This window comes from Erpetoichthys calabaricus, chromosome 1 (genome assembly GCF_900747795.2).
Source record: "Erpetoichthys calabaricus chromosome 1, fErpCal1.3, whole genome shotgun sequence".
Lineage (NCBI taxonomy): Eukaryota > Metazoa > Chordata > Cladistia > Polypteriformes > Polypteridae > Erpetoichthys > Erpetoichthys calabaricus.
Genome location: NC_041394.2, coordinates 22566939 through 22586978, shown reverse-complemented (window position 1 = coordinate 22586978; position 20040 = coordinate 22566939). Strand labels below are relative to the sequence as shown.

The 20040-nt window shown below is 42.6% G+C and overlaps 1 protein-coding gene across 1 annotated transcript in view; it reads right to left on the bottom strand.

Annotated features, from left to right (window-relative positions):
* Positions 1-20040, bottom strand: part of LOC114647652 (protein jagged-1b) — a 254043-nt gene that overhangs the window by 62848 nt on the left and 171155 nt on the right. Inside the window, exons 4-7 of the mRNA XM_051919226.1 lie at positions 19307-19561; positions 17120-17180; positions 7836-7966; positions 3908-4027 (exon numbers count right to left, since the gene is read on the bottom strand). Of these exons, the coding sequence (XP_051775186.1) occupies positions 3908-4027; positions 7836-7966; positions 17120-17180; positions 19307-19561 (567 nt within the window). The remainder of the gene's footprint in view (positions 1-3907; positions 4028-7835; positions 7967-17119; positions 17181-19306; positions 19562-20040) is intronic.

The following is a 20040-nucleotide window of genomic DNA, read 5'->3' as shown; positions in this document are numbered from 1 at the left end:
TTTCAGAAATATAAATAACTAGCCAACCCGCGGCGTACCATACGCCGCATAATCAGGCTGGGTTTTTAATGACTTTTAAGCACAGGGAAAAAATTAACATTTGAAAAATCCGGAGGAGAGGGGAAGGACGCCGAAAACGCCCCATCTGTCATGCTAGTCTGCTGATTTGTCGTTCAGTAACCTGTGAGTAGTGATGGGTGGAGTGAAGCCTCACGAAGCATCAACACGTTTGAAGCAATTGTGTCGGAAATCGTATCGAAGCTTCGAAGCATTTGACACTCACCTCTCTCGTGACACCTCCTGGCCATTTTCATTAACGTTACAGAAACTTATGATACACTTGAATGATGTCTGTTAAAACTCGTATTGCTTTTATTTTTTCGCAGCTACAGACTGACAACGAAGAGAAGGGTTCATCAGCAGCTTCTAGTGTGTGATGTGTAAAAAATATAAATATAACTTGTTTAACTGCCTTGTGGCGCTGTAGTAGTACGGCTGCTTTGCAGTAAGGAGACAGTGGAAGATTGTGGGTTCGCTTCCTGGTTCCTCCCTGTGTGGATAGCAAATTATCCGCGACAAACAAACTGTTTTACACGCTGCAAACCAACCCGAGGCGTAGTATACGCCGCTTTTTCAATGTTTTTTAAGCAGAGGGAAAAAAATGAACATTTGCAAAATCCGTAACGCTGCTTTCAGTAAGTACAATGCACACGCGTTTAGTTTGTTGGTGACTTTTTGCCAGCTGTCTTTCCTGGTTTGGGCTGTTTTTGCAGTGTTACGGCTTGTGCATATTAAATCTTGAATTGCTTTGAGTAACTAATTAACTAACTAACACCCACCCACTCAGCTTGTGTGAAAAAAATGCGCCCGTTCTTTCATCATTTTGTTGCAGCAATATACATTGTGTTTTCACTCAGTGCGGAGGTGCGCATTCATCTCAGATTATTACATCCAGCTAATCTGCTACACGACTGCGTTTGAAAAACCGACTTATCCCTGATGAGTTTCACCAGCATTAATGATTAGGAATCTGGTTGGAACAAAACCCTGCAGCCACAGGGGTTCAGCAGGACCGAGTTTGGAAAACACCGCTGAACAGAGACGAAACCAACTCAGGTGAGGAGTGGGGGCGGGCAAAGTAGTTGTAGCTATTGATTATTCAGTGTTGTTTGCCTGGGTGTCTGATCTGTGTTGACTGACATGGCTATTTTCTGCGTATCCCATGGTTGTCTTCCGGCAGTGTGAATGCCTCGAAAGATAGGGCGTCCTTGTGTGGTGGGTTGTTGCAGTTTGTAGAGAGCGAGGGTAGACGCGGTCCGTGAAAAAAGGAGTGTTGGTGGCGCGGATGCGAATCGCTTTATGCAGCGTGTAAAACAGTTTGCGATGGAGAACGGAGTTGTACGTCGTAACCGAAAGGAATCTGTGGCTCTGAGGTGCATGTGGATCGTAGTAGGGAGGAACTCGACTAACATGGTGATTGGTGAGTTTTTGCATCCAACTTGGTGGTCGTGGCTCTTGCCAACTCACGGCGTATCATATGCCGCATAATTATGTATTGATGGGTGAACACTTTCTGAACGACACAGTTGTCCAAACAGAAGCGAAAGTAAAATCGAGCCTGGTGCATTCTTTAACTGCATTCTCTGTCTTGTAGCGCAGTGGTAGTGTTGCTGCTTTACAGTAAGGAGACTGTGGAAGATTTTGGGTTCTTTGGGCTGCATTTACAGTGTTACCACCTGTGCATATTAAATCTTGAAATCCTTCGAGTAACAAATTAACTAACACCCACCCACACACACACAGCTTGTGTGAAAAAATGCGCCCGTACTCTCATCATTTTGTTGCAGCCTATCAAAGACTTGCTGTCCCCAACTCAAGGTGGCTCAGAGGTCCATGTGTAGCGTACAACAGATGAACATAAATGACGCCGTCCCAGTTAGTGGGCGTGGCTCTGCGAGTTGTCGTCGTATCCAATGGTCATAGAGTTGGTGGGCGAGGCTCTTTCCTACTTGTCGGCGGCTTAGTGAATCCACGCCTCTTCCTGCATGCTTTCATAGGTGTCTTGTTTTGGTGTGCGTGCTTTCATGGGTGTCTTCCCCCTTTGGCGGCGACTTTGTGAATTATATATATAGATGATTGTTTATTGTTATCAATTTACAAAATGCAAAGTGAGTGAACAAAAGAAAAATCTAAATCAAATCAATATTTGGTGTTACTACCTTTTGCCTTCAAACCAGCATCAATTCTTACAGGTCCACTTGCACAAAGACAGGGATTTTGTAGGATTCTAGTCAGGTGTTTGATCAACCAATTCTACCAAACAGGTGGTAATGATCATCAATGTCGCACGTAGGTTCAAACACGTCATCAACTGAAACAGAAACAGCTGTGTAGGAGGCTTAAAACTGGGTGAGGAACAGCCAAACTCTGCTACCAAGGTGAGGTTGTGGAAGACAGTTTCATGTCATGGCAAGATTGAGCACAGCAACAAGACACAAGGTAGTTCTACTGCATCAGCAAGGTCTCTCCCAGACAAAGATTTCAAAGCAGACTGGGGTTTCAAGACGTGCTGTTCACGTTCTTTTGAAGAAGCACAAAGAAACGGGCAACGTTGAGGATCGTAAACGCAGTGGTCAACCAAGGAAACTTAGTGCAGCAGATGAAAGACACATCAAGCTTATTACCCTTCGAAACTGGAAGATGTCCAGCAGTGACATCAGCTCAGAACTGGCAGAAACCAGTGGGACCCAGGTACACCCATCTACTGTCCGGAGAAGTCTGGCCAGAAGTGGTCTTCATGGAAGAGTTGCAGGCAAAAAGCCGTACCTTTGATGTGGAAACAAGGCCAAGCGACTCAAGTATGCACGAAAACATAGGAACTGGGGTGCAGAAAAATGGCAGCAGGTGTTCTGGTCTGATGAGTCAAAATTTGAAATATTTGGCTGTAGCAGAAGGCAGTTTGTTCGTCGAAAGGCTGGAGAGCGGTACAATAATGAGTGTCTGCAGGCAACAGTGAAGCATGGTGGAGGTTCCTTGAACGTTTGGGGCTGCATTTCTGCAAATGGAGTTGGAGATTTGGTCAGGATTAATGGTGTTCTCAATGCTGAGAAATACAGGTAGGTACTTATCCATCATGCAGTACCATCAGGGAGACGTATGATTGGCCCCAAATTTATTCTGCAGCAGGACAACGACCCCAAACATACAGACAAAGTCATTAAGAACTATCTTCAGCGTAAAGAAGAACAAGAAGTCCTGGAAGTGATGGTATGGCCCCCACAGAGTCCTGATCTCAACATCATCGAGTGTTTCTGGGATTACATGAAGAGACAGAAGGATGTGAGGAAGCCTACATCCACAGAAGATCTGTGGTTAGTTCTACAAGAACAACCTACCAGCCGAGTTCCTTCAGAAACTGTGTGCAAGTGTACCTAGAAGAATTGATGCTGTTTTGAAGGCAAAGGGTGGGCACACCAAATATTGATCTGATTTAGATTTCTCTTTTGTTCATTCACTGCATTTTGTTGATTGATGAAAATAAATGATTAACACTTCCATTTTTGAAAGCATTCTTTGTTTACAGCATTTTTACACACCTGCCTAAAACTTTTTCACAGTACTGTCTGTGTATATAGCATTTTTAATGTAGGTAGATCATTTCGACCTGGTCATTTTAAAAGTAGCTTACAAGCCGAAAAAGTGTGGGCACCGCTTCCATAAGGCATGTCATATATTAAAAGGAAGTTCCTACTTTGAAAGCTCAGCCAATGATTAACAAAAATCCAAAGAGTTAAGAGGGGTTCCCAAACTTTTTCATATGACTGTATACAACTGTAGAAAGCCTCTCAACAGTGCCCGGTCTTTACTGGGCTACAGCCTGGCGCACGGCCATCTGCACTCTACTCACCTATTTCACAGTCTTTGCCCCGGAAGCCTTCCTTACAGATGCATTGGTATTCGTTGGGTTCTGCGTTGGCACAGGTGCCCCCATTAAGGCATGGCTGGTGGTTGCCACAGTAGTTCAAGTCTGACAAGCAAAAATGGAACAGAAAAAAAAACATCAGGTGATGGAGGTTTTGGAATGAACTTGTGCAGTTGTGCCTGATTTACACCCAGTATAACAAAAGACACAAGAAGCCCACAGAAATCAGTAAAGTCCTCAGCTATTTTCTTCATTTTCAAACTGACCTTTTGAGCTAAAGCATCATGCATGAATAAGAATATTGCACTCCAGTGATTCTGGCAGAGGGTCTTATGCCCCCCCCCCCCCACCTTGGCATCGCCCATAGGACTGCACCTGGAGGGGATATGTTGGCTTAGGTCCTCGCTGTCTGTATAACACAAGCCTGGCTCCTCCCCACTTACTGAGCTGCAGCCAATCAAGAGGCCAGAAAAAAAAGTCAGACTGGGAACTCCTCCCATCAGCACCAGGTGTTCATAATACTGGTGGGGATGGTGTGTATGTGTGGGGAGGGGGGGGGGCATAAATTCTCATCTGAAAGACCCTGAGGAACAAATGGGCCTTTTCAGAGCTTCGTAGATGAAGAAAGAATCCCAGTTAGCAGAGCCATCAATGGGCTTGTTAAGGGGAGGTCTGGAAGTCTGCTTTATTCTTTAAATATAGTGACACTGGGGGTAGGGACGTGTCATTGGCTGATTTCTATGGGCTATTAGAGCAGGATGAATGGGGACCTGGTGGCCTTGGTCATCACACTCTAAATGATAATTGATAATGGAGTATTCTCTGTACTGATTCATATGTCAATACATTTTGAAGCCTACTTAAGTTATGTGGAAGAAAAATGAGACTTTAGGGTCACATAGTCATTTAGGGGTAGTATAGCTATTCTGCATAAAGTGTTGGAATGCTTTCCACATTAAAATATAGCATCTATCTTAGAAGTAGTATCAAAGGGTTAATAAATGTCAGAAACTTGTTCAAGCAAATCAGGAAACCAGATAAAGGTCAAGTGAACAACAAAAAACAAGAGAGTTCTGGGTGATGGTTCAAGAAGTTGGCTGACTATCATGTACCCAGTAAGACTTGACTGATGTCACACACACAGGAACTCAAGAAGTATTGGAAAGAATTGTAAGGATCAAGAATGTAGTAGAATTGAGACTTTTATTTTGGGGTATGTAATCTGGTTAATGCTCTCTGCTGAAAACACCTCATGTCACCAATCAGAAAGAATTCAGGTTAGTGAGTCAATCAGAGTAAGCTTAAATTCAGCACAGATATGTAAATTTAGTTATTTATAAATATAATTCTCTGTTATTACTTTGTGACCAGGCTGCTGTGATGGAGTGTATTCCTCTTCATGATGAGAAATGAAACAGGCAACAGACAAGCTTCCTCCTGCCTGGTTCTTTGAGTTGATTATTAATAGATACATTCAAGGTGCGACCCAAACATTTTTAGACGAGTTGTTTTAAAAGAGTACTGTGCGTTAAGCCTAGCGGCCAACACCGAAACTACATAGTACTCTGCTTCATGTAACACGTGACCAGGCATCCCTGAAGGGCAGAAAGTAAATGCAGAATTCTACGCGGGTGTTTTGGATCAGCTACTGAAGGGAATTCGACGAGTTAGCACGACCAAATTCCAATCCAGTGTGTGGTTCCTTCTTCATGATAACGCGCCATCAAATAACGCTGCAATTGTAAAGAGGTTTCTGGCAAACAGGAACGTTGCTGTTCTTCACTACCCACCTTACTCGCCAGATCTTTTGCACCAGCTGACGACTTTCTCTTCCCCAAGTTAAAATTTCCCTTAAAAGGGCAGCATTTTCAAAGAGTGGAAGAAATTCAAGGGAGCTTAACAACATTTCAAAAACTGAAAAAACACATTTTAATGAGAGTATAGCATCAGGTCAATGACACTTGTGGGTTATTGATCTAGTCAGTTAAGCAGCAGAGGGGCTTGTTCATCAGTTTCAGCTGCTTTGGTGCACTAGAGGGGCAACAATGAGACGACCTCCAAAACAGGAGTGAATGGTTTAACAGGTGGAGGGAGGCCACTGACATTTTTCCCTCCTCATCTGTTTTGTCACTCGTTTTGCATTTGGCTACGATCAGTGTCACTACTTGTATCATGAGGCGATACCTGGACCCTACAGAGGTGGCACAGGTAGTCCAAATTCTCCAGGATGGCACATCAATACGTGGCATTGCCAGAAGGTTTGCTGTGTTCTCCCAGCACAGTCTCAAGGGCATGGAGGAGATTCCAGGAGACAGACAGTTACTCAAGGAGAGCTGGACAGGGCCCCCCGTAGAAGGTCCTTAACCCATCAGCAGGACCCACCGGTATCTGATCCTTTAGGCAAGGAGGAACAGGATGAGCACTGCCAGAGCCTAAAAAATGATCTCCAGCAGGCGACTGCTGTGAATGTCTCTGACCAAACAATCAGAAACAGACTTCATGAGGGTGGCCTGAGGGCCCAATGTCCTTTAGTGGGTCCTATGCTTACTGCCTGGTACCGTGGAGCTCGATTGGCATTTGCCATAGAACACCAGAATTGGCAGGTCTACCACTGGCGCCCTGTGCTTTTCACAGATGAAAGCAGGTTCACCCTGAGCACATGTGACAGACGTGAAAGGGTCTGGAGATGCAGAGGAGAACGTTATGCTGCCTGTAACATCGTTCAGCATGACCGGTTTGGTGGTGGGTCAGTGATGATCTGGGGAGGCATATCCATGGAGGGACACACAGACCTCTACAGGCTAGACAACGGCACCTTGACTGCCATTAGGTATCATGATGAAATCCTTGGGCCCATTGTCAGACCCTATGCTGGTGCAGTGGCTCCTGGGTTTCTCCTGGTGCATGACAATGCCTGGCCTCATGTGGCGAGAGTATGCAGGCAGTTCCTGGAGGATGAAGGAATTGATACCATTGACTGGCCCCCACGCTCAATCGCCTGACCTCAATCCAGTAGAACACCACTGGGTGGGACATTATGTTTGGGTCCATCCGACGCCTCAGCCTGTCCAGGAGCTCAGTGATGCCCTAGTCCAGATCTGGGAGGAGACCCCCAGGACACCATTCATCGTCTCATTAGGAGCATGCCCCCCGACCCCCAGCCATTCAAACTCCTGAGTACGACTTGGAGTTGCTACAATGAAATTTCAACAAAATGGACTCGCCTGTCTGCCACATCATTTTTTCCCTTTGATTTTCAGAGTGTCTTTGAATTCAGCCCTCTGCAGGTTCATCATTTTCATTTCCATTAAATAATGTGGCGTTCTTTTGTTCCAAACACATTACCATACCAGTCCATATGAGTAGAGATATCCAGCAGGATTTTTTTCCCATTGAGATCTAATGCGTGTTTAAAGTGTTCCTTTAATTTGTTTGAGCAATTTATATTTAAGGCAATGATTTCTACCACATCTATCAGGTGCATGGCAGAGTACATCTTGCATGAGGAACCACTTCTCAACACCAAGTCATCCATTTTCTAACCTGCATATCTACTTCAGAGTTTTGGGAAGCTGCTGCTCAGTCTGACAGCACTTGGCATGAGATGGAAACCAACCCAGTGCCAGTCCACTGTAGTGCCTGTTAATTCTTACTTAAGGGGTCAATTTAGAGTTGCCAGGTAACCTAACATTTGTATCTTAGGGGGGAAGTCTGGAAGAACCAGGGAATAATTCATGCGGGCACAGGGAGAATATGCAGACCTCACACAGAGATGACCCTCTCATATTTAAAGGTCTCAGCCATCCCTGTTTGTTATAAACTGGCAGCTATGCAGAATGAATACATGAACAAGAGATAACCAGGTACAGAAATGGACAGAAGAAAAAAAATAGAGGTCCACATTAGTTGTTACCTTTATCACAGAGCAGCCCACCCCAGTTTGTGTCACACATACACTTCCAGGGTTCTGAGCAGGAGCCATGGACGCAGCCTGGGTAAGGGACACAACGATCGCAGTAAGGACCCTGCCAGCCATAGTGACACCTGGGGGAGCAAAAAACACAATTGTTATATTATTACTGCCCAAACGTAGGACCCTTAGAGCAACTTCTCAGAAGGTCACAGTTTACCGTCCATCTCCATTTTCTACTGTTTATCTGGTCCCATTCAAGTGGGCAGCAGTCTAAGCAAAGATTCCTGGATGTTCATTTTTCCCCCCACCACCTCCTCCAACTTCTCCTGGGGGATATCGTGGTGCTCCCAGGCCAGCTGGGAGATATAATTTCTCCAATGTGTCTGAGATCTGCCCCAAAGTCCCCCTCTGGTTGGATATTCCCGAAAACAACACTGAGGGGTATGCGTCCAGGAGGCATCCTAATTGGATGCTTGAACCACCTGAACTGGCTACACGTGTTTTAGAGGGTAGCTGCTCATTGGCCACGAGCCCTTCTCCCCACATGGAGGACGCTGAATGCGATCAGATATTGTGCCAACGTTTGACGTTGGATTGTACCTACCTTCCGCTTGACCAGAGATACCTTGCCAACTTTTTATATTTTTCGCAAAGAGATCACAGCTACATTCTTGCCCCTGATAGCAAAACCAATAATCTATCCTCTTTAATAAAACCCCTGTGTGCATCCAGTGTCTGTGTGTGTGTGTCTTCTGGTGAAGTGCGCATGCGCGGGGCACGGTGCGACGCTTTCAAAGCAGATGCTTCAAAGGCCGCCTGACGCGTCACACAAGACAGAGAGGGCGGGACCTATAAAATATCGCGCGGCAGATCCATTCGGATTTCGGTAAATGAGGTAAGACCTAAAACAGAAAACACGAAAAATCCAATCAGGTACTGAGACGCGGAGACCAGTTTCCCCATTGTTGTGCAAGTGTTCACTCTGAGGATGTCACATTTGTGATTAAGAAGCTTGGCCCGGTAAAGTGTAAAGTAAAAGTAGATTTATTTTTGCGCACATTACATCAGTTGCTGGGGAGAATTTGCTGATTGCCCACTGTTGTGACAGAAAATTAAACGCATATTACGGACAGCAAAGGCAGTATTACTGTCAGAGAAAATTACAGGCATTTTATGGAAAAAATTTAATGAGGTAAAAGGTCCCTTGCCATTTAATATAGACTGTAGACTGTTCCTACTAATGTTTACGGATTACTGTTCTAGCACCCGTTATTGTAACGGGCTTAATGTCTAGTATATATATAAAAGCCAAATACCACTGGCTCACTCTTCACGAAATCTCCCAAACCATGAGGACTTGAGACTTGAAATTTGGAAAGTATGTTACCCTTTGCCCAGGTGCTCGCTAAGAAACAGTTTTAAAAATTTCGTGTTCCAAGCATAAATTTCTTATAGTTTTTTTAGACCCGTTTGTATGTCTGTCCGCTTTTCACGCGAGAACTACTTAACGGATTTAGATCGGGTTTTTTTTCTATAATTTACTTGAACATTCCTTTGATTTTGCAACTTTCTCATCGCACTAAGTACCATAGTTCGCTTGTGGTACCTATTTATTAGTGCGAATCCAAGAGAAACTCATTGGGCTGCGGGGCCCTCCTTACTTACGCGTCTGCCTCGGGGCATAACCTTAACTCCGCTTAGTTAGCGAACGAGAGAACAACTTAACGGATTTAGATCTTTTTTTTTTCTATAATTTGCTTGAACATTCCGGTTGATTTTGCGACTTCTTTCATTGCGCTAAGAATTATAGTTCGCTTGCAGGAGTGATATATTCGTGCTAATCCGAGACAGAGGGGAAGTGTGACGTCAGGAGTGGGGGAGTCTGGCAGGGCCCTCTTCACTGTCCTGTTTTACTAGTACATGGGCGAAGCCGCGGGGGATGGCTACTATATATATAAAATCCAAAGTCTGTCTGTCTGTCTGTCCGCTTTTCACGAGAGAACAACTAAACGAATTTAGATCGGGTTTTTTTCTATAATTTGCTTGAACATTGCGTTGATTTTGCGACTTTCTCATCGCACTAAGTATCATAGTTCGCTTGCAGTACCGATTTATTAGCGTGAATCCGAGAGGAGACTCATCGGGCTGCGGGGCCCTCCTCACTCACGCATCTGCCTCGGTGCGTAACCTTAACTCCGCTTAGTTAGCGAACGAGAGAACTACTTAACGGATTTAGATCGTGTTTTTTTTCTATAATTTGCTTGAACATTAAGTTGATTTGGCGACTTATCTCATCACGCTAAGTATCATAGTTCGCTAGTGGTACCGATTTATTAGTGCGAATCCAAGAGAAAATCATCGGGCTGCGGGGCCCTCCTCACTCACGCATCTGCCTCGGGGCATAACCTTAACTCTGCTTAGTTAGCGAACGAGAGAACTACTTAACGGATTTAGATCTTTTTTTTTCTATAATTTCCTCGAACATTCCGGTTGATTTTGCAACTTCTCTCATTGCGCTAAGAATCATCAAAGGTGACTGTGTGCAGATGGTGCAGACCTATAAATATCTGGGAGTGCAGCTGGATGATAAATTAGACTGGACTGCCAATACTGATGCGCTGTGCAAGAAAGGACAGAGCCGGTTATACTTCCTTAGAAGGCTGGCTTCCTTCAACATCTGCAATAAGATGCTGCAGATGTTCTATCAAACAGTTGTGGCGAACGCCCTCTTCTACGCAGTGGTGTGCTGGGGAGGCAGCATTAAGAGGAAAGACGCCTCACGCCTGGACAAACTGGTGAGGAAGGCAGGCTCTATTGTTGGCATGGAGCTGGACAGTTTAACATCTGTGGCAGAGCGAAGGGCGCTCAGCAGGCTCCTATCAATTATGGAGAATCCACTGCATCCACTAAATAATGTCATCTCCAGACAGAAGAGCAGCTTCAGCGACAGACTTCTGTCACTGTCCTGCTCCACTGACAGATTGAGGAGATCGTTCCTCCCCCAAACTATGCGACTCTTTAATTCCACCCGGGGGGGTAAACGTTAATATTTAACATTATACATAGTTATTGTCTGTTTTTTTTTTTTTTTTTCACCTGTATTATTATCATTCTTTAATTTAATATTATTTATTGTATCAGTATGCTGCTGCTGAAGAATGTGAATTTCCCATTGGGATTAATAAAGTATCTATCTATCTATCTATCTATCTATCTATCTATCTATCTATCTATCAAAGTTCGCTTGCAGGAGTGATATATTCACAGTAAACCGAGACTGAGACTGCGGGCCGAGGGGAGTGGGAAGAGTAACGTCAGGAGTAGAGAGCTGGGCGGGGCCCTCCCCACTGTCCTGTTTCACTAATACGCGAGCAAAGCCACAGGGGATGGCTAGTCTTGTATATCAAGAGGTCCTTGGATATGAAAGCTATCAATGTAAAATCTTCTCAATAAAAACGATTACATTTTTAAACTTTTTTTATTGATTTTTAAAGCCTGTCCTGTTTCACTACTACGTGGGCGGAGTATAATTTAGTACAGTTTATAATTTAGTATAATTTACTAAATTTAATTTAGTAAATTATAAATGCAAGATGGGAGACACTGAGCTTACAGGATGTAACATCTGAAAAGGATTTAGGGGTTTATTTTGACACAACGTTTTCATTGACTAAGCAGTGTACAGAAGCAACTGAAAAGGCTAATAAAATATTAGGTTAGTTCATAAAACACCTGCTGAATTTGAGTCAATGGGCGTTATGGTCAGATTACAAAATAAGACCACATCTGGAGTGTTGTGTGCAGTTCTGGTCTCCACAGTACAAGAAAGACATAGCAGCACGTGAAGCTGTGCAGAGGAGAACAACCAAGTGCATCATGGGACTTAAGGATATATGCTACTGTGACAGACTCAGAGAATTAAACCTGTTTAGTCTGAGCAGAGGTGACTGTGGGGGGACTTCATCCAGGTCTTCAAAATCCTCAAAGGCATTGATAAAGGCGATCCAAGAGAATTCTATCAACTAAACCATGAACCACGTACTCATCAACGGAAATTAAGGAGAAGTGGATTTAAAACAGAAGCCAGGAAGCACATCTTAACACAAAGAGTTGTGGGACTCTGGAACAAACTACCAAGACATGGAGTTGAAGCAGAAACCTCGACAATCTTTAAGAAGAATCCAGATGATCTAGATGTTGGGACAGTTTATCCATCCATCCATTTTCCAACCCGCTGAATCCGAACACAGGGTCACGGGTGTCTGCTGGAGCCAACCCCAGCCAACACAGGGCACAAGGCAGGAACCAATCCTGGGCAGGGTGCCAACCCACCGCAGGACACACACAAACACACCCACACACTAGGGCCAATTTAGAATCGCCAATCCACCTAACCTGCATGTCTTTGGACTGTGGGAGGAAACCCACGCAGACACGGGGAGAACATGCAAACTCCACGCAGGGAGGACCCGAGAAGCGAACCCAGGACCCCAGGTCTCCCAACTGCGAGGCAGCAGCGCTACCCACTGCGCCACCGTGCCGCCCTGGGACAGTTAAGCCACTAGCTAAACAAACTGTCCTGATGGACTGAATGGTCTCCTCTCGTTTGTCAAATTTCTTATGCTTGTATGTTCTAATACTGTGATGGCACTTTTAATGCAACATGTCTGCGATCAATTGTGACCAGGGCCGTCTTAACCGCATTATAGGCCCCTGGGCAAAGCAGTGCACTGAAGCCCCTACCTACACAACCACTCACAGGAATAAAAATGTATATAATTAAAGATATATTTATTGTATTGGTACTTCAAAACAAAATCAGTGTTTAAAAAACATGCTGTACAGCAAACATTCATCAACACAAATGCCTGAATAATATAACACGAGCCTTGAAAAACACAAAAATGTCAACGTACAATATAAATGATACTCAATTGGTAAAGCATACAGATGGAGATGGCACAGTATGAAATGCCTATGAATTATTTATTATTAATCACGTGTTCAACACAAACATTTGTGAAATTTCTTTGCAGAGAATAGAGTTGAAGTGATGTTAACATATCTGCTTTTACGTGATGTAGCGCGTGAGATCCGTATACATACAGGCACGTGAGGTGGCAGAGATGACTGTGATACTACATCAGAGGTGGATGCCAATGTCCACTTGTAACACAATAACAAGTATTTAGTTTAGTTTAGTATAGTATTGTATTTATTTATTGACAGCAAGTCACTACATACATAGATTAGCATGGAACCCCTATGCTCGTGGGGCCCCCAGTCAACTGCCCATGCATTAAGACGGTCCTGACTGTGACGATAACATTAGAAAATTAGCAATCACTGCAAATTGCCTTTTGATCTCAGCTTGCATACTCCGACCATTAAGAAATGGGGTGTATCTGGGTAGCATCTTAATTAGACCGTCCCATACAGAGAGCGTGACATGCCTTAGGTGGAAAAACTCCCATTGCCAACGACCCAACATTTGTTAAAACCTTCATGGATTGGGTGATTTCTGAATGATCCGTCAATGTAAAGTAGGCTCCAATCCAGAACACAGTTTCGAGACGGCAGCGCTAGGAAGTCTAAATCAGCTTATAACCATGAGTGATCCCTGAAAACTCACCTTTGGTGTAGCCTGCCATTGGCACTACCTTCCTAAACAGCTAACTTTGTCATTACCAGTTATGTCGTCCAACACATGGCACGACTCCTATAATCTTTCTTGGTAGGTGACAGTGGGTACCCCCTCAGATCCTGGCTCTTCACACCACTCACCAATCCACAAAAACGCCACACGTAGAGGTGACGTAGTGTGAGGCTCACGGGGTGGTGACAGAACAGGCCATTGGATTATTAAAAGGCGTATGGTGGTGTTTGACTGTGATGTCCAGGGGTTGTTCCCACTTTGCCCTTCATGCTTGCTTGGTTAGGGCTCCAGCTACTCCACAACCCTGCCCAGCATTAAGCGTGTTAGAAAATGACTTGTTGGGGGGCACACTGCCATTCATCCCCAAGAAAAGGTTTGCCGTATTGTGATGGCTTGTGCAGTACCACCCAAAATGGCACAGACACATGGATGAGCCAGACCCTGCTAAAGATGTTTGGATGTTGTATGTATGGCACTGTTGACATTTACTTGGCAAAATGATTCTGTTTTTTTACAAGTTCATTCTGCGCATACAGGCTGTGTCAGTCCAGGCTGGGTACTGGTGGCAGTTTGGGTGCTGCATGATGGCACACTGCTACTGCTCTCTCCACTCAGTTTCTCCCACTCGTTTCCTTCTCTTATTTTTGACTCTTGCAGAGGGACCATCAAAAAGAAGGTTCACTTTAGTCAAGATCACATTCTCTTAAGCTCTGTTTCCAATATTCTCCTGTGATTTGTAGTAAGGATGTCACTCAGGTACAAGGCCAAATTTAGATGGTAATTAGGTCATGAATATTCAAAATAGGCTCTTTTTTAAGCCATACATGGCTCCTGGAGGGAGGTCATCGGGAGTGGCTAAAAGGGCGGGCACAAGCGCATTGTTTTATTTGAATCTGAGATTTAGAAAGGAACTTCACGTGGCATACGTATGGTTTTATAAATCCAATTTTGTTGTACATACTCTTTTTTCCTTTGAGCGTAAGCAAAATTTGAATAAGTAATCTAAGAGAGGTTTTATACATGAGGCCCCTGCTGTTTCTGCAGGAGTGGGAAGCTCATTTTTTGGAAAGTACGGAACCTCTTGATGTATTTTGATGTGCCCGCTGCTCTGCCGGCTTCCGTTTTATGCGACTGTACAAATTGCCGCATTTTGGCTATGAAAAAAATCACATCCGCTCTAGCAGTAGACCCTTAACAGGAAGTCTGCAGGATGTCCCATCTTGATAAACAGTTCTTGTTTCTCAGGCCACTCAACACTCCAGCAAGTCAGGGCATTTCATGTTGGAAACAACTAATTGAGAGCAACAAATCAAACCTAACGCTTTCCATCTCAGGGCCAGACGAGCCAGGCTCCGGAGGATCAACCCCTGCTATTGTCCAACGATTATTCTTCTAGGGTTTCGTTTTTTTTTTTTTTAATGTCTGGCGCACTTGTTCCTTCCGCTATATATGCCATCATTTCATCTTTGTTGTAGCACTTAAAGTATAAACAGTTAAAAAAAAATGGAAAAGAACCAGCTGGGAGACCACTGCAGGGTGTTGGCTGCATTCCTACAGGACAATAAGAAAAGGCGAAACCTAAAGGGCACAAAGGGGAGTCTCTGAAACAGCAGACCTGCGTCCTGCTCGGCTCAGATGCAAAGACTGTAGGCTTAAGTCATCACCACATGTGCTTTGAGCTCATTGCTTTACACACAAATATACTTTTCTTTCAGCATGGCATACAGAGCAACATACAATGGCGAGATTAAACATCTGAGTCACAGGAGGCCAGTAAGTGCATTCAGAAAGTCTTTGGACCCTTCACTTTAATGTGGTGCAGATTTCATTGTAATTGACAAATGTCCCCCTGGGGACACATGAAGTTCTATCTATCTATCTATCTATCTATCTATCTATCTATCTATCTATCTATCTATCTATCTATCTATCTATCTATCTATCTATCTATCTATCTATCTATCATATAGTGCCTTTCATATCTATCTATCTATCTATCTATCTATCTATCTATCTATCTATCTATCTATCTATCTATCTATCTATCTATCTATCTATCTATCTATCATATAGTGCCTTTCATATCTATCTATCTATCTATCTATCTATTATATAGTGCCTTTCATATCTATCTATCTATCTATCTATCTATCTATCTATCTATCTATCTATCTATCTATCTATCTATCTATCTATCTATCATCATAGTGCCTTTCATATCTATCTATCTATCTATCTATCTATCTATCTATCTATCTATCTATCTATCATATAGTGCCTTTCATATCTATCTATCTATCTATCTATCTATCTATCTATCTATCTATCTATCTATCTATTATATAGTGCCTTTCATATCTATCTATCTATCTATCTATCTATCTATCTATCTATCTATCTATCTATCTATCTATCTATCATATAGTGCCTTTCATATCTATCTATCTATCTATCTATCTATCTATCTATCATATAGTGCCTTTCATATCTATCTATCTATCTATCTATCTATCTATCTATCTATCTATCTATCTATCTATCTATCTATCTATTATATAGTGCCTTCATATCTATCTATCTATCTATCTATCTATCTATCTATCTATCTATCTATCTATCTATTATATTGTGCCTTTCATATCTATCTATCTATCTATCTATCTATCTATCTATCTATCTATCTATCTATCTATCTATCATATAGTGCCTTCATATCTATCTATCTATCTATCTATCTATCTATCTATCTATCTATCTATCTATCTATCTATCTATCTATCTATCTATTATATAGTGCCTTTCATATCTATCTATCTATCTATCTACCTATCATATAGTGCCTTTCATATCTATCTATCTATCTATCTATCTATCTATCTATCTATCTATCTATCTATCTATCTATCATATAGTGCCTTTCATATCTATCTATCTATCTATCTATCTATCTATCTATCTATCTATCTATCTATCTATTATATAGTGCCTTCATATCTATCTATCTATCTATCTATCTATCTATCTATCTATCTATCATATAGTGCCTTCATATCTATCTATCTATCTATCTATCTATCTATCTATCTATCTATCTATCTATCTATCTATCTATCTATCTATCTATTATATAGTGCCTTTCATATCTATCTATCTATCTATCTATCTATCTATCTATCTATCTATCTATCTATCTATCTATCTATCTATCTATCTATCTATTATATAGTGCCTTTCATATCTATCTATCTATCTACCTATCATATAGTGCCTTTCATATCTATCTATCTATCTATCTATCTATCTATCTATCATATAGTGCCTTTCATATCTATCTATCTATCTATCTATCTATCTATCTATCTATCTATCTATTATATAGTGCCTTCATATCTATCTATCTATCTATCTATCTATCTATCTATCTATCTATCTATCTATCTATCTATCTATCTATCTATCTATCACATTTGTTCAAAAATGATCACTCTTACTCTTTTGGCCAAAAAACAAATGTGTCACATTTTTCTGTCCTGAATATTTGTGGTATTTCTGATGTATTCCTAATGTCTAACTTTTGCTCATAAATGTGGCAGAAAAGATTTCCGATACATGGAAAACAATCTCTTACCTGCATTCTCCAGGCAATTCACAATAACCATGGACCAGGTGGCAGGTAGGCTTACAAATGGCTGCAATTTCAAAGCAAAAATGAAAGTCAGATAAGTGCCGTGGAACAGAAATTCTGAGTTAATAAGGCAGTACACATGTGGAACATCACCAGTTTCTAGAGAAAATTTGTTACATTTAAATCCCAGCAGTCAATAAGAGCTGAAAGTTAGAACAGTAGGCCTCACAAAGCTCTTCTTTCCTATCCACTTTATTCCTCCAAAATAACATCAAGTCAAGTTTTGAAAGTCTGTAAAGTCCTCCTGTCTACCACATGAATTGCTCTCTTATTCCGTGAGTCTGTGGTTCTCTGTGTGAAGCAGAACCTCCTAATTTTTGTACGAAGTTTACCTTTATCAAGTTTCCAACTGTGTCCCCGTGTTCTTGATGAACTCATTTTAATGTCACAGTCTTGATCCACTGGACTAATTCCTTTCATAATTTTAAACACTTCAGTCGGGTCTCCTCTTAATCTTCTTTGTCTTAAACTGTAAAGGCTCAGCTCTTTTAATCTTTCCTCATAACTCATCCCCTGTAGCCCTCAATCAGCCTCGTCACTCTTCTCTGGACCTTTTCTAGTGCTGTTATGTTCTTTTTGTAGCCTGGAGACCAAAACTGCACCCAGTACTCCAGATGAGGCCTCACCAGTGTGTTATAACACTTGAGCAGCACCTCCTGTGACTTGTACTCCACACGTCAAGGCGCTATATAACCTGACACTCTGTTAGCCTTCTTAATGGCTTCTGAACACTGTCTGACAGTTAATAACATAGAGTCCACTACGACTCCTAAATCCTTCTCCTAAGGTGTACTCTTGATTTTCAGACCGCCCATTGTGTATCCAAACCTAACATTTTTACTTCCTATGTGTAATACTTTACATTTACTGACATTAAATGTCATCTGCCACAAATCCACCCAAGCCTGTCTACTGCTCATGTCCCTCTGTAATGACTTTCACTAAAATATTTTTAAATAAACTGCTTCTGTAAAGCACTCTCATGAACGATGAAGAGACATGCACGTGTGCATTATGTACAAGCGTTTGACATGAAGACCCAGCTGCCCCCCAGTTCCATTGGTCAGGACTCCTTCTTATTTATTGGATGCCCTGAAAGCTTCATGCGCAGTCTGCACACACATACACATTTTCCTTCCTCATTCATGAGAGTGCTTTCCAGAAGCGGTTTATTTAAAAATATTTTAATGAAAATACACATTTTGGACGTCGTGAGTAAGCAACTGGGCGACTTTATATGTGGATTACGCGGCACAAGTAACCAGAGATTTTTTTTCATTGAAATTTCATTGACGTTTTCCTGTTGTACTGCACTGGCTCCCCTACCACAGACATGGAATCGTAAACGTTCTTACCTCTCTTCTGCATGAAAACACAAGCTTTCAATTTTTACTCGGCCATCACAACAGAGCACATGGAGTGAGTAACATTTCAGCAAATATTGTTTCTGGATGGCGTACTCCTTTAACAACACTCACTCCCTTACTAAAGGAGTCCCGAAGCACCTAAATCCCAACAGGTTCCAAAGGCACATCTAAAAATGCCCATTAGAGGGGGATATCACCATCTAACCCCGGCTAGTAGTTAGGGTAAGCACTGAATAATAATAAAATAAAGATTTAGTCTTCAGAAAGTGTATTGCAATAACAATGAAGCTCCTTGGAGCAGAGAGGGAAAATGGAATCACCTGAAACACAAGCAAAAAAAGCCCCAGCAAAGAATCCAAAGATGATAAAAATGAAAAGAGAGGAGGTCAAAAAAATCCATAAATCACAAAAAGTATAATAGAGCACAAATAAATTCACCACTCCCATGTACGCTCGAAATGAACCACCAGGAGCTGTGGGAGACCCTCCAGAGTTTTAGGGCAGTTCCTGGTATTGATTGGCAGGCAGCTGGCCCCGCCTCTTGGGAGGGACCACCCACAAAACACATGGGACATAACACAGGCAGTTTATAGACATGATCAAAAATGAAGAATAATGCACATAATCAACTAACAAAAAAAATGGCATAAAAATGACTTAGATGATAAAAAACTTTGAACTCCAACCAGGGGAAGGGACCCTGGCTGAACTATGACACTGTAAACTGTCACCAAAACATCAGCCCGTTGTTTAATTGGCTCACCTTGCCGGCACTCTGGGCCCGTCCAGCCTTCCATGCACACCTTGTTCCCACTGGGGTCGCAGTTATGGTGGCCAAAGAAGTCATCCCTGGCCCGGCAGAACTTGTTACAGGCTGACCCAAAGTAGTTCTCCGAGCAGCGGAACCGCACTTTATAGTCCACGCTGGCCACCCGACTGTGATGACTCAGGGGCTGCCACTGATCTCCGGGATTTAACATCCCAGAGTACAGGACTTGCTCAATCAGCTGCTCCTCACCTGCAGGTGAACAAACACAGAAATGAGGGCCACGTGAGCGGCAGGCATGGTTGGGTCGTCCTCCCTTTATGCAGAGACACACAGACAGATGGAGATTCAGACAGCAACAATGGCTCCTGTTCAGAGAAAGGCATGAAAGTTAGGAAGTAAACGTTAAGGAGACAACTCTGGGGAAAGAGGATTCTCAGCTTTTTATATTTGACTAGGCTCACCCGACTTTTAAGTCGACCACTTCTTAAGGCAATTTAATATGTAGATCAATTTGATATTTTACAATGAAAAATAAAATTCATGTACCACAACTCATTAATTTGGTCACCGCTACGCTTTGCACTCACGGGAGTCGCTTCGTACGGCAAGCCGCAAGTAGTAAGTCTGTGATAAGCGGAAATATCGCTACGCTTTGCACTCACGGGACGGAAGGACAATCCGGACAGCTTTTATATAGTGAGATAGTGTGATAGACGGCCGGCAGCTCA